Source organism: Xyrauchen texanus, chromosome 44, assembly GCF_025860055.1.
Source record: "Xyrauchen texanus isolate HMW12.3.18 chromosome 44, RBS_HiC_50CHRs, whole genome shotgun sequence".
Taxonomy (NCBI): Eukaryota; Metazoa; Chordata; class Actinopteri; order Cypriniformes; family Catostomidae; genus Xyrauchen; species Xyrauchen texanus.
In genome coordinates, this window is record NC_068319.1 from 10,684,136 (window position 1) to 10,698,221 (window position 14,086).

At 36.1% G+C, this 14,086-nt stretch overlaps 1 protein-coding gene across 1 annotated transcript in view; it reads right to left on the bottom strand.

The window, feature by feature from the left end:
• LOC127636783 (relaxin receptor 2-like) overlaps positions 1-13,454 on the bottom strand; it is a 56,612-nt gene extending 43,158 nt beyond the window's left edge. The window contains exons 1-4 of the mRNA XM_052117513.1: positions 13,197-13,454; positions 2,071-2,217; positions 1,183-1,260; positions 470-575 (exon numbers count right to left, since the gene is read on the bottom strand). Of these exons, the coding sequence (XP_051973473.1) occupies positions 470-575; positions 1,183-1,260; positions 2,071-2,217; positions 13,197-13,290 (425 nt within the window). The 5' untranslated portion in view covers positions 13,291-13,454. The remainder of the gene's footprint in view (positions 1-469; positions 576-1,182; positions 1,261-2,070; positions 2,218-13,196) is intronic.
• Between the last annotated feature and the right edge of the window lie 632 nt (positions 13,455-14,086).

A 14,086-nucleotide genomic window follows, 5' to 3' on the forward strand; every position in this document is an offset into this window, starting at 1 on the left:
GAGACAATGTGATTTTCCTGGATACAACTTTGCAGTAGTAACCACTGATATTGTCCAACATTCCTTCACTTTTCAGAAACATCCCTAGATACCAAAGAATCATCTTCAGAATTCTCATTCCAAAACAAAAATCATAATTTTCCTTAAATAATGCCTACCAATCTCAAACACCCCATTCAGTTTTCGAAGCTCAATAGCTTTAATGTGCAGTACACAATAAATCAAAATCATAAATACAACTCATCTGGAACTACCAGAACAATAGTATAGAAGCAAACAAAAATTCCCAATCTCAAACTTGGATTTCTTTCTTCTGGTACTTATACAGTGCAAAGAACCTCTTTATCTCTTTAAGCTCTATGTCTCACTGATGTCAAATTCATACTCCTTCTCCAGCTACAGATTAATAACCTCCTGCGGGAGCAGAGAAGTAAAGCTCTGTAGATGGCTCCCAGCTCCATGTACTTACAGCCAAGTTACATTGGAAGAGAGGAGGGGTACAAAATGCAGGTTCACATCCACACATTCCACTTCGGTTTTCATGCAGTCACAGTTCTCTGGATACAGCTCCAAAACTGCACATGAATAACATACACAGTGTTAAAATATACTCAATGTTCAATATTCCAAGGCCTATATAGAAGTGGTTCTCAACTTATTTTACATTTGACATCAGGAGACATCAAATTGTTTACTTTGCACAAGTGAACAAAAACAGTACATCAAAATATATTAATATTATCAATATGCAATATGCTAAATTATTACTATGACAGAGGCTGAATAGGAACAAGTTTGGTTTCTAAATGTCTCATGAATTATTACCTGCTCTCTGCGGTAAAATATTTCACCATTGAAACATATGTGGTCAGAATAAACCATTTTTATTCTTGCTGAAAGTAAACCCATTATGATAATTTAAGCACTGGCTTCAAAAAGGACAGTCAATTACTAATTTCGAATCCGATAAATTCATCTTATACATTTTAAGAGAAGACAAAATATTCCATATACCACTAGCCCCTCCCCCCACCCCCACACCCCCCCAACGAGTCTAGCCCTTGAAGCTATGTTTTGGATGAGGTATTTTTTCCCCCAATTTGAATGAGTCCAAAGATAACATCACTTATGCTAATCTATGTATTATCTCTTCCAAAAGGAATAAGAAAACAGGACACATACAGCAATCATTAGGAAGGTCCTGTGGCTCTGACTTTTTAATAGTGCGATCAAAGATGTCCGCCCATCCACTGTTGTCTCCTGTGGAAAGAAAATCAAGTGTCACTCTAATAATATAAAGATAAATAAAAATTGTATTTACAGACTAAGAAGGAAGGGCATCAGAATTCCTCACTCCACAGGAAACTGATTACATCACAGTTGAATAAACATCAGCTGCTAATGTGTTTCAAAGTGGAACAAAGTGGTTTATAAATTGAGAATAGCTTTTAATGCAGATGCAGGATCTGACATCACTACATAGAGAAGGCTGAGCTCATGAATAGTAATAAGCATGTGGAGATGTTCCACACTGATTTGGCATTGAGATACAATACCAAGATAGTTTTATGTGCGATAAGATAATCTTTACGTTACCTTTCACTATTAATGAATAAATAATCTGTAGATTGATTGCACAGAGCTGTGCATGATGTCACAACTAACTAAACTTTAACAGCTTATGAGAAGTTATCAGAAATAAAGTGAAAGGGGAAAAAATGATCAATTTCACAATGTTGCATCTATTGATTGTTTCTCTGAATAAAGTAAATTTGCCCTCCTGCAGTTACAGCAATTTTTGTTATGTTCATTCTTTTTCACTCAATTCACACACATTGTATTTGTTGCCCTTACAGAAAATCCAAGTACTCTTTAAAATGTATAATTTAAATTAAATCATCAGAAGCTTTTACAAAAATTATAGCCTGGATCTTAAGTGTGCTTTACATATTTTAATATCATCAAATTTGGTTGAGTGTGCTAAATGTCCGGCGCCTCCATTTTATTGCATATAATAAATTTGCTGCAGTTATCAGTATCATAAATAAACTGGGATATACATGATCTCACCACAGTGTTCTTCATCCGCTCCATTTTTGCAGTCTCTGTGGCCGTTACACTGGAGGACCTGGGGCAAACACACACTGATGTTTCCACAAGGGAACTGGCCAAGGGGGCAGCCTTCTGTAACCGCCCAGCTAGTCATCATGGACGCTGCTGCCGGTGATGAGAAGAGGGCAGAGGAAGGAATAAATCAGGATAAGACATAAGTAAAAAAATGTGTAACTGTCTAGTTCAGCTGTCAATATGTCATTGAAATTCCAACTCCAATTTTTTCAGCTGTCAATATGTCATTGAAATTCCAACTCCAATTTTGGTTTTGTGCATTTTTGACAATGGTAAATACAGTACTGTGATGAACTGTGGAATATAATACTCTGTCATAGTACTCCAAAATACATTTATTCAGACACTTATGACTTACATCCAAAACAATGCACTGAATTGCTATGTAATGCAAGTAAATGAAATTGATAAAAATGTGCATCGATGGATGGATGGAAGTACAGACGGACGGACGGACAGACAGACGGATGCTGTTTAAAATCACTGCCAAGCTTTGTGCTTCCATCAGGACAATGCAGAATTAATCGGAAGTCCTCTAGCAACGTCAAATATGGAGAACCCAATCCGTTGCATACCAAGCGATTTCAACCAATTAGAATGTTGCTCCCAATATTTTCTGCAGTAAACAAAGCAATGACAAAAGACGAGCTCGCACACAGTGTTTGCTAACAAAACAATATATTTTACTCTTGGAAAATATGACTTAGACGAAGACTGGGCTCCTTACTTGGTGTAATCATTCTGTTTTGCATCTGACATGAAATATAGAGCTGTTACGCCCGAGAACACAATTAAACATTCAGTAGAGTCACTGCTTTTTTGCAAATAAAATATAACCCCCTAAAACTGTAATTTTGAATAATAAATACACATGTTTGTGTTCTTTTCTTGTATGTGCTCACTAACACCATCACAAAGTGGAGTTGGGAGAAATTGTGGCCATGGGTGGCTCTCCCAATGCACAGCTTACTTACAATGAAGCACGGCCTTGTTTCTGATAACCTCATACAGAAGAAATACATTGTTCTTTCTAGGGCTATTTGTCACATTGTCCATATGTCATTTTGGAAGATAGTGAATTATATGGTTTAAACTATGTGCTGAATTGACTATGCCAGTGTGTATTCAGCTTAGAGGAATACATTTTCTTTATTGCTTTACACATCAACCTGTAATTCTATAGCTGCCAGCACCAGCTACAGTATTTCCCAGCTTTTGTGAATGAAATACCACTAAAATATCTCAGGCTCTATTTTCATAAGCAGGTGGTAATAAAGTTAATGTCCAAACTTTGAAAATATGGTGGAACATCAACTTATGTCACTGATAAATGCTTTTTATGATACACAATTTGATAAGATTTGTGTTAAACTATCTATAGGTCATGGTCAAATTATTATTATGTTTATATTTACAATTGTATTTATGATCTTATCTGTATTGGTATTTTTCCACCTGTTGTCATAGAGTGAGTTTTATGTCACTGCAAAAGAGGCCTGGAGAGTAAAATATTTGGATTTGGAATGCTTTTTTGGCCACTTCGTTATCTTGATTATATTTTTTATTTGAAATGTACTTTGAATTTAGATATATTTTTGGTTTAATTTTTTCGTGTTTCAATAAATGAATTTAATTTTTCAAAATTGATCGGTAGAAGTGAAGTATATGCCGATACAATTAGTTAATACTAGCCATTATAGGTGTGTCAGTAGATGAAAATGATGAATAATACTGAAATTCTCTATAATTTAACGGAGCCTACATACATATCCTGAACAACATTTCACATGCCTAAAAGGAACGTGTCCCACATAACAAAGGTAATAACAAAAAATGTAAGTCCATATTTTCTATTCTTCTAATACATTGCATACAGTCCAATTACACGTCCAACTTCTTATGAATGTGCGTCTTTGTTTATATCATTGGTGCTTGAGGAAATGGAGTGTAATATGTTGCAGACGATGCTGGAGAAGAACCTTGCACTTAAATTGCACTTGACCCAATTAGCGCCTGCGTGCGATTTCGCCAAACCCATTTGCGCCTAGACTTAGCGCATGCTTGCACAAAAATACCAACACTTCATGGCCAAGTTAATTAACTGCGCTTATGGCTTAAAGGGCTTAGTGCTAGCGCTCTTAAAATAGGCTCCTTATATGGTCTATTTCATGCCATACCTTAGATTTTTATGGCACAAATTATGAATTACAGAACATTAATGGATCCAATTCTTTAATTTTATTAGACAAGTTCAAAGAGTGCTGATAATTCTTATAAAATAAATGTGATTTTTCAGTGTTTATCTCACTCCAAATGTCTGTTGTTTAAAAGCAATATCACACTTGCAATTATGCTGTTGTATTGAATATCAGCATGGCAGTGATTCGCTGTTGGCACAAGGCCATAGCCCAGGGTGCCAACAGAACACTTGCTAGTGATATTGCTTAGTATTTATTTGAAAAGAAGAATTACTACAGCAACCACCATGGTTATGCACTCTGTGTATTGACAGGCACATTGATTATTAAATCAAATTCGTAAGCTTGAAATAATGGGTTCTTTCCATCGGCCAGAAGTTTACTGTTCCAGTTTGTACATTTTTCTTTGTGAAATATTTTATTAGAGCTCTTTGGAAAAAACTGTTTAGAGTTTAGACTCCCTAAATAAAGTCAATAAAGATATCACCTTCAAATCATAAACACATAAACAAGTCTCCTTCATACAACCTCAAGTCAGGAACACTTGGAACACAGGAATACTTGAAGCTGTATTTTTAATAACAACAGACAGAGAGAAGCATGAACAGTATATTAAAAACAGGTTTTAGTTTAACTTTACCAGTTATAGTTTTTGGTAAAACTAGGTTGTTTGTTTGTTTGTTTCTTTAAAAAAAAAAACAACTCTTTAAAAAAACTGCCCCCAGTTATGTGGCTTTAAAAAACAAATCTATGTTTTGTAAGCTTGCAAGAAAAAAAAAAAAAAAGACACATAGCACGTTTTTTGTAAAAACTAAACTAAAATAATAAGTTGTAAATAATTAAACTGGAAACTGATCTGGCCAGATCTAGGAGGGTGCTGGTGTGGGCTACGATTCCCCCCATCTGGGTAATGGGCACACATGCAGCATGCAGTGCACATCATGAAACACAGCTATTTAACAGCCAAAGCAGATGAATTGGCCAAATTCCAGATAAATTAACCGAGAAAAATAACACAAAACTTCCTGTTCTGACCAGGTGCAATATAAAAATGCTTTCAATGTCTGGCTGCGGGCTTAATGGAAAAGCTGTCACTGTTGTGGAACATACTACAACAGACTATTTAGCAGAGTCAATGGATGTAAACAGGTAAAAGAGCCAATTACCAACTTTACCAACTATACAAGCCAGGAAAACAGCTTCTTTTTTTTGTTGCATAAGGAGGTAAAGGAGCTCAATTTATTATTCCACTGTTGTCAAATTTTACTGCTGATTTAAAATCTGTTCTTTGACCATAATCTTGACCAACTGTTTTTGAGATTTCAGTATTCCCCCATTCAAGTATACAGCAGCTGCACTTTCATGACTGGAAATAGCTTCCTAAGAGCATTCCAGAGATGGCCACCAGTTGACTGACTTGCTGTAATGACTTTGATCCTACTCAAAACATTTGTAGACATAAAAAAAAAAAAAAGTAAATTAACACTGACTAAAATCATTTTAAAATGACACGAGAGCTGCCATGTGACACATTATCTCAGTAGTTAATCTACCCTAATATTGATAAAATAATGAATTGTAAATAATGAGAAACATTTAAGTCCTTTTTACATAAATCTCCACTTTCGCTTTCAGATGTGAAAGTGAAACTAAATAGGTGCCACTTGTGATTTTCAGATGTGAAAATGGAGATTTATAGTAAAAAAGGACTTGAATGATCTGTTTCTCACCCACACCTATCAAATCACTTTTGAAGATATGGATTTAACAACTGGATTCTTATATATTACTTTTAGAACATGCTTTTTGGACCTTCAGATTTCTGGCCATCATTTACTTGCACTGAATGGACCAACAGAGCTGAAGAGAATTTACATTTTTGGATGAACTATCCCTTTAATCAATTAAAGTGCCATGACATCCTATGGCTGATAAGAGAAAATTGGCTTTACTATCCTGATCTAATTAGGATGCAGAATTTTTAATACAGTAAGGAATAGGGCTGGGCTATAGGATGATGTAATTCCAAATTGACGATGTCTTACAAAGATACCAATGCCGATTGCGTACAGATGATGATCGACAATATTGTAAAATGGCAAAACTATGGATCTGGGAAGTTGTCAAATATATTAAACAGTGGCCAGGGTGTGAAATTAGCACCAAAATATTCTAAATTGTTGTTTTATAATAAACAAACAGTTTGATTTATGAAACAAAACATTTGTATGACATTTTGATAGCAATACAAATTATTACATTCAAGTTGTATCAACATGCACCTTTGAAGTTGTGCCGTCTGTACACACCATGGATCAGCTCAAAACAAGCATGCACTGAGGTGTCTCAAATGGAAAATACTTATTCCTTGAACATGTTAGAATGGCATTCCCCACTGAATTTTATCCTGACTTCTGAAGAACACCTCAAGTTGACTCTGACATTGTCAATGGACACCGCATATGATGACATATATGATGCAGGTTTGGAGCGAGGGGCGCAGATGGTAGCGCACTTGTCCAGGACACATATGTGAGCTGTTGGCTCACAGGGACCTGGGTTTGATTCCAGCTTGGGTCATTTCCCAATCCTGTCTCTCTACACTGCCCTATTTGGAAAACAATAAAAAATGTAATTTGAATTTAGAAATGTCGTTTATAGTGGCCTGGGCTGCTCAGCGAGATTTAACGCAGACTACCACCCCTGGAGTCACGAGTTAAAATCCAGCCAGGTCTCCTAAGCAACCAAATTGGCCCGGTTGCTAGGGAGGGTAGAGTCACATGGGTAACCTCCTCGTGGTCGCAGTTAGTGGTTCTCGCTCTCAATGGGGTGCATGGTAATTTGTGCGTGGATCACAGAGAGTAGCATGAGCCTCCACGTGCGGAGTCTCTGTGGTGTCATGCACAACGAGCCACTTGATAAGATGCGCAGATAGGCAGTCGCAGGAGCGGAGGCAACGGAGACTTGTTCTCCACCACCCGGATTGAGGTGAGTAACCGTGCCACCATGAGGACCTACTAGGTAGTGGGAATTGGGCATTCCAAATTGGGAGAAAAGGTGCTATAAATTACAACAAAAAAAAAATGTCTCATGTTTTTCGTGTTTCAATGTTTGAATTAAAAATTTAAAGCAAAATCAATAAAGCAAATATAATTCACTAATAATCGGCAGGAGGGTTGATGATGCAATCGGATGTCTCAATATTTTTTAAGGTAATTATCGCAAAAATACTTTTTACATATCACCCAGCCCTAGTAGGGAATACCCGAGATTAAATTTAAATAAAAGTAAATTCGCTTGATGAGAGCATTCTTAAACTGTGCTAAACATATCTCACCTCCTCTTTAATCCCTCACACCTGAGTAAAACAAAGCAGCTAATGCAAATCACACCACGGCTAGCCCAATGAGGCCTGTGAAATCTGGTGAATTTCAGTACCTTTTTAGGAGCTTCCCCATGATGCAGGATGTAATACAATAGCCAAGATGTTGTATTGTGTCTCTGACCATTGGTGTTGGGATCAGGCAGAAGAAAATATGGTCCTTGACCAAGGTCAGAGATAAAAAAACATTAAAATCTGTATTGAGATCCAAAAGATCCACAGATGACATCTACTTATTTCCGACACGGTTCATCTGCTGGACCTCTTATTTTGTGGCATGGATCTTTATTGCAGGATTCTTTAAGCAACATGGAAAAGCACACATTCTCAGTCTGGAAATGTAATCATTTGCACTGTAAAACCCAGATGCACATTTTAAGTCTCCCAGGAGAGCCAAGGATGTCTGTGTTAAGAGGGAGCTCAATACATTTTACTCAACATACTTTTCACCTGAAAACTCCTGTGGAAGTCTCGCGGAATTGTACATTGTAAAAAAAAAAAAAAAAAAAAAAAAAAATCCTGTTAAATTTATGGTAAAAACTGGCAGCTGTGGTTGCCAGAAATTCACCATAAAAAATAAAACAGTAACCGCATTTCAGGCTTTACGGGATGTCATTTTGATGCCGGTATATTATGCGGTGCATTACCATTGTTTATATTATTCAATAATAAACTTGAAATATTAACTTGATACTGTAAAAATATTTTACTTTTGTAAAAAGTCCTTTTCACTTTATAATGTATCATTAATCACTGTAGTAATTACAAAAGGGCACATGATGACATGAAGTTCATCAATAGCATCCCTTCCAGGAGCAATGAGTCATGACCAATAAACATGTAGAGGCATTGCTCAATGTCACACACACAAACACTAAACACCATCAGGGTAACACATGTGAAATAAAATAATGTAATAAACATTAACTAAACTACATCTGCATTAACTAAATCTGATGGAAAGTACAAAAATGCCTCAATGCAATGTGTAGTCTACCTATAACTAGGAGTTTAATAGAGTAGGGGCCTGTGGGAGTACAACTCTTTAAGTTGATAATTTCTAACATTGATTGTGACTCTAAGATTTACATAAAAGGCCATTATTTGCCCCCAGATATGATTTTCAACAAATGTTTTCTTTTAAAAGGATAGTTCTGTTAAAATGAAAATTCTCTTATCAATTACTCACCCTCATACCATCCCAGATGTGTTATTCTTTTTCTTCTGCAAAACACAAAGTTTTTAGAAGAATATTTCAGCTCTGTAGGTCCATACAATGCAAGTGAATGGTGGCCAGATCTCCAAAAAAAAGGTCCAAAAACATATAAAGGTAATTCAAACCACTCCAGTAGTTTATATGACTGCAGAAGTGATAAGATATGTATGGGTGAGAAACAAATAAAACTGTACAATTTTTACTATAAATTCTCCTCCCTGCCCAGTAGGTGGTGATATGTACAAAGAATATGAATGACCAAAAACAAAAAAAGAAGGAAGTAAAAGTGAAAGTGAAGATTTGTAGTATAAAAAAAGGACTTAAATATTGATCTGTTTCTCACCCACAGCTATCATATAGCTTCTGAAGACATGGATTTAACTAATGGAGTCTTATGGGTTACTTTTATTCTGCCTTTTTGGACCTTTAAAGTTCTAGCCACCATTCACTTGAATTGTTTGGACCTACAGAGCTAAATCATCATTTGTATTCAGCAGAAGAAAGAAAGTCATACACATCTGAAATGGCATGAGAGAATATTAATTTTTGGGTGAACTATCCCTTTAAAACATAAGCTGTGTCTCATCAGTTTATGTCACACACATAAATTTAATCAGTTCACTATACAAATTCAAAAGATTTTAAACATTTCAAAAAAATTAATTAACTTCAACTCCTATTTTATTCCATATAATGTATAACTAGGACTAAAATAAAATATAGAATAAGAACTATAGTAGATGAATAAAAAGCTGAAGAAATCATTACGAGGGCATTTTTCGCACCCACATTTTGAATTTCAGGGGCCATTATTGGAAGCTTCATGGAAAACTAATGAAAATCTGATCAAACATGGTTCCCAAACTGCTTCATAGTCAACCTTCTGCCTACTGCTCAGGTCTTTGACATTGCCCTTTTGATGCACAGTGTCAGATAAACACTAGCGAATCATTCTTGCTCTCTCTCCAAACACTATCACTTTCATACTCTTAGCTGAGAAAATAAGAAGAGAAACATGGAAATGAAATGCAGATGCAGCCATCAGAATACATTTATTTCCTCCTCTCTCATTAAGATATCAGTCTAAACTCAGGTCTGATCAGATGCTGATTTCATTGGGAGTTTGTGGTGATTTCTTGCTTCATGATTGGCATGGCAAAACCTGAAAGTTTTTAGACTGTAATATTTAAGATACATGTGATATATTTTGTGTGTGCCAAGTTATCTAAACAGGCTACAAAGAGCCCTAAACTGTTAAATTTATAGGTTCAAATTAGATTCAAAGACGGTTTACACTCTTGTGCCGAAGAATACATTTTTTAAGTTCAACAGAGAACATTTTCCTCTAGTTCTGGAAATAGTTTACTGGTGTTTTAAACTGACAATCCAAAATGCTTTTAATCACCTTTTAAGAAAGTGCAGCAAAGAACCATTAAAGAAATGTGTAATTATACAAAACCTACTAATATTTTTTAGTATGTAAAGTATTGAGTTTCAGCATGTTGGTTTGGATAAAAAAATGTCTGTAATAAGATCCCTCCGTGGCACTCAGATTTGCCTGTACCACCTTATGTCACCTCTTTCTGACAGCATGTAGCTTATGTAGCCCTATTTATCTGAGTCAGGGTTATTTGGCTCCATGGATCTATTGGCATATATAAATAAACTGGGTTCGCTTTAAATTCTTATTTAAATAACAGTAAACCAAACAGTGCAAAAACATAATTCAACAACCCAATCTAAGCTAACGGGCATGCACTTTCTAATTAAGGTTATTAATACTGAAACTTAAACTGTTTAAAATCTTAACAAGAAGGAAGTATAATAGCCTACTTAAATTGGGGAAACAAATCGATAAACGTAGATAGAATTAGACACCTCGGCTATGTGGTGTACATCAATAGAAAAAAAAAAACAAGCCACAAATGAGATCTCATTTCAATTCAAATTGATTCTCTAGATAGACTAAATCAATTGGATTAAATTGAAAGCAAAGGGGGAATCTCACTAAAGTCCCCTGCTTCTTAGATGTAAAAAGACCCCTGTAATCTCACATTTGAATTCTCTATAAAGTTTCTGAAGACAACTAAACAAACTGTGCTCAGATTTGCCAAGATACTAAAGTTTGCAAAAATTTAAGAATTATGAACTCAAGACCAATACTCCATCCCATGCTATCCACCTTAAAATGTACAGCTTTATACCCTTACTATATGTCAAGAATTGTTGTGCCTCTTTTTATCTCTACTTTACATAAACATAACTAAGAGCTGCATTATGTCTTACACGGCCAGGCAAAAAATAATTGCTGCATACTGTAAAATTTAGTTGGACAACGTTTAGCTTTGATTACAGTGCACATTCGTCGTGGCATTGTTTTAACAACCTTATGCAATGTCACAACATATATTTCCATCCAGAGTTGCATTCATTTTTAGCTGAGATCTTGTGTTGATGATGGGAGAGTTGAACCACTCTGTAATGTCTTCTCCAGCACATCCAAAGACTTTCAATGGGGTTAAGGTCAGGACTCTGTGGTGGCCAATTCATGTGTGAAAATTATTCCTCTTGCTCCCTGAACCACTCTTTCACAATTTGAGTGATAAATCTTGGCATTGTCGTCCAGGAATATGACCGTCAGGGAAGAACAAATCCATTGATGGTATAACCTGGTCATTCAGTACATTCAGGTAGTCAGCTGACTTCATTTTATTGCCCCATAACATTGCTGAGCCTAGACCTGACCAATTGAAGCAACCCCAGATCATAACACTATGCATGATGGGATGCATCGCTTCATGCGCTTCCCTTCTTATCCTGACACGCCCATTGCTTTGGAATAGGGTAATTCTGGACTCATCAGACCACATAACTTTTTTCCATTGCTCCACAGTCCAATCTTTATGATCCCTAGCAAATTTAAGTCGTTTTTTTCTTTTTTCGATTAGCCTCACTAACAAGTGGCCAAACAGCTGTTTAGTCCCAATCCTGTAAATTCTTGTCAGATTGTGCATGTGGAAATGCTCTTACTTTCACTATTAAACATAGCCTTGAGTTCTACTGTCGATGTTTTACGATGCCATGGCATTTTATTGATCGTTTGGTTTAGTGACCAGCATTCTTTGCTCTATCACATTCAGGTTTATGTTTACAATATCAGATTTTAGCTAGGTTGCCAGGCGATAAAGTCTCATCTAAGTGTTGGGATGACAATCACATTAAATCAAATTCAAAAGTGCAAAAATGTCCCAGATTACCCTACTTGACCCTAAATAATAGTGTTATAATTCATTTTAAATTGTCTAAACCAAAGAAAATTCAAACAAAACAAAGCAACTATAAAAGTGGGAAATACTGTTACGTATATGCTCACTGTTTATCGTTCAACTTTGTATGTAAAATGCTAAGTAAGGTTTTTTCTTATTCAACACCTGTAGTCTCTGAGTGACAACCTCTGCCAAAGACCGCAGTGCGCACTGGCTGGGACGCAACTTAATTTAGGCTTTGTGCAAAATGAAGCCGCCTGAATGAATTCGTTCACCATTTCACGCTCAATAGGCCGGCAGCCTAACATACAATCGCTGTGATAAATCAGATGCTTTGAAACGTGGCCAAAAAGTGGGGATATAACAGAACCACCACACCGTGACACCAATAAGTCACATTTGGTTTTGCCTGATAAAAGTTCCACGAAGTTTCACAGAGCGCCTAAACAAGTAAAATATTGTAATGCCAAAGAACAGAATGTACTGCAAGAAGGGTCAAAAGTTCCTCAGAGATCCACGAGCGTTTTCATCTCAGAATATGCGCAAAAAAGACTAACGCGATAGTTAAATGTTTTGTCTTGCACATTGAGAGTACACAGCATGAGAGGCTAATACATCGATTTACATAATGTATGAATTAATAAATAGATTTTATCTCGCGTAATTCGTAATGCAAATTCCTTCTTTGTGGATGTTTAATAAAAAAAAAATAAAAATAAAAAAATCAAACACACCGCCACGTCTAATTATTAACTGCGAGTACACAAACATAATAAGCAAGGAGCCTGTATTTATTAGGTTATTATGTCACATAGACGTATGAGGGAGTCCTATAAAAGTTTATAGGAAATACATAAAACTGTCGAGAAATAAAAGAGGAATTCGTCCTTTTTTTATTTGCCTCTAAAAGAAAAACCATTGTGTTGTGTTCGTCCTTGAATTAATTCCTTCTATTTGTAATGTTATGAAAAGCGTCTGCTAAATGAAAACGTGTTAATGAGTTTTACCTTCAGTTTCCATCCTGGAGTTCTGAATGAGAAGAATAATGATGGTTAAGTCCAGGAGTGTTCGAGTCCTCGAAGTATATTTGAAGGCTTTCATGATCAAGCCTCTGTTTCCTCACAGCAATCTTCCACAAGCATGCATGACCCTACCAAAAACAGACTATACCCTATTCAGCCTATTACCCACGGAAGGTTCGCGCATGTGGCTTAGAAGGCAGGATTTCGAATGGATAAACGAATGAGCATCACGCGATCGACCGGTCCAACTTGCCACCTTCTGTCACCTGCACCGTAGGCTATACGGGATTTGGAGCGGGCTGAGAGGCGTGTTGAACTCTAACGTTCCGTCCCTGTTCTGACACAGTGGAGCTCGACATTATTAATTGAGGATTTCGTCAATGATACGTGGTTTGGGGATTATAAACACCTGCCTATAAAAGCTAGAGGTCGTCATTGTATTGTCATTATACACAAACACATTCGTAAGAAATACATTTTTCGGAGAGCAATAAGATGAGAGTGTGGGTTTGAGTTTTCAACGTGTATATTTTACACAGCCTAGCCTAAATGAGAAGACTAATACATTTATATTGACAAAATACGTATGACTGCTTTACTGTTGACAGTTTGAAGACCTGTTTTAAGTAGTTGGCTTATAAGTCTTCATAAGTGCAGTTAAACAAAGCTGTGAATAAAATATTTTGATATGTGTGTGTGTGTGTGTGTGTTTTAATAAAGTGGCTATTCCCCCAGAAAATTGGCTTGTGTCTAATTGCAACAAACCCCTTAATATAGCTTAATAATTGTGAGGCTATTACTTCAGTGCACTCAGTAATTGTTTTTCTCAAAAACAAACAAAAAAAAATTCTCCAAAAGAAATTAATATTAATTTT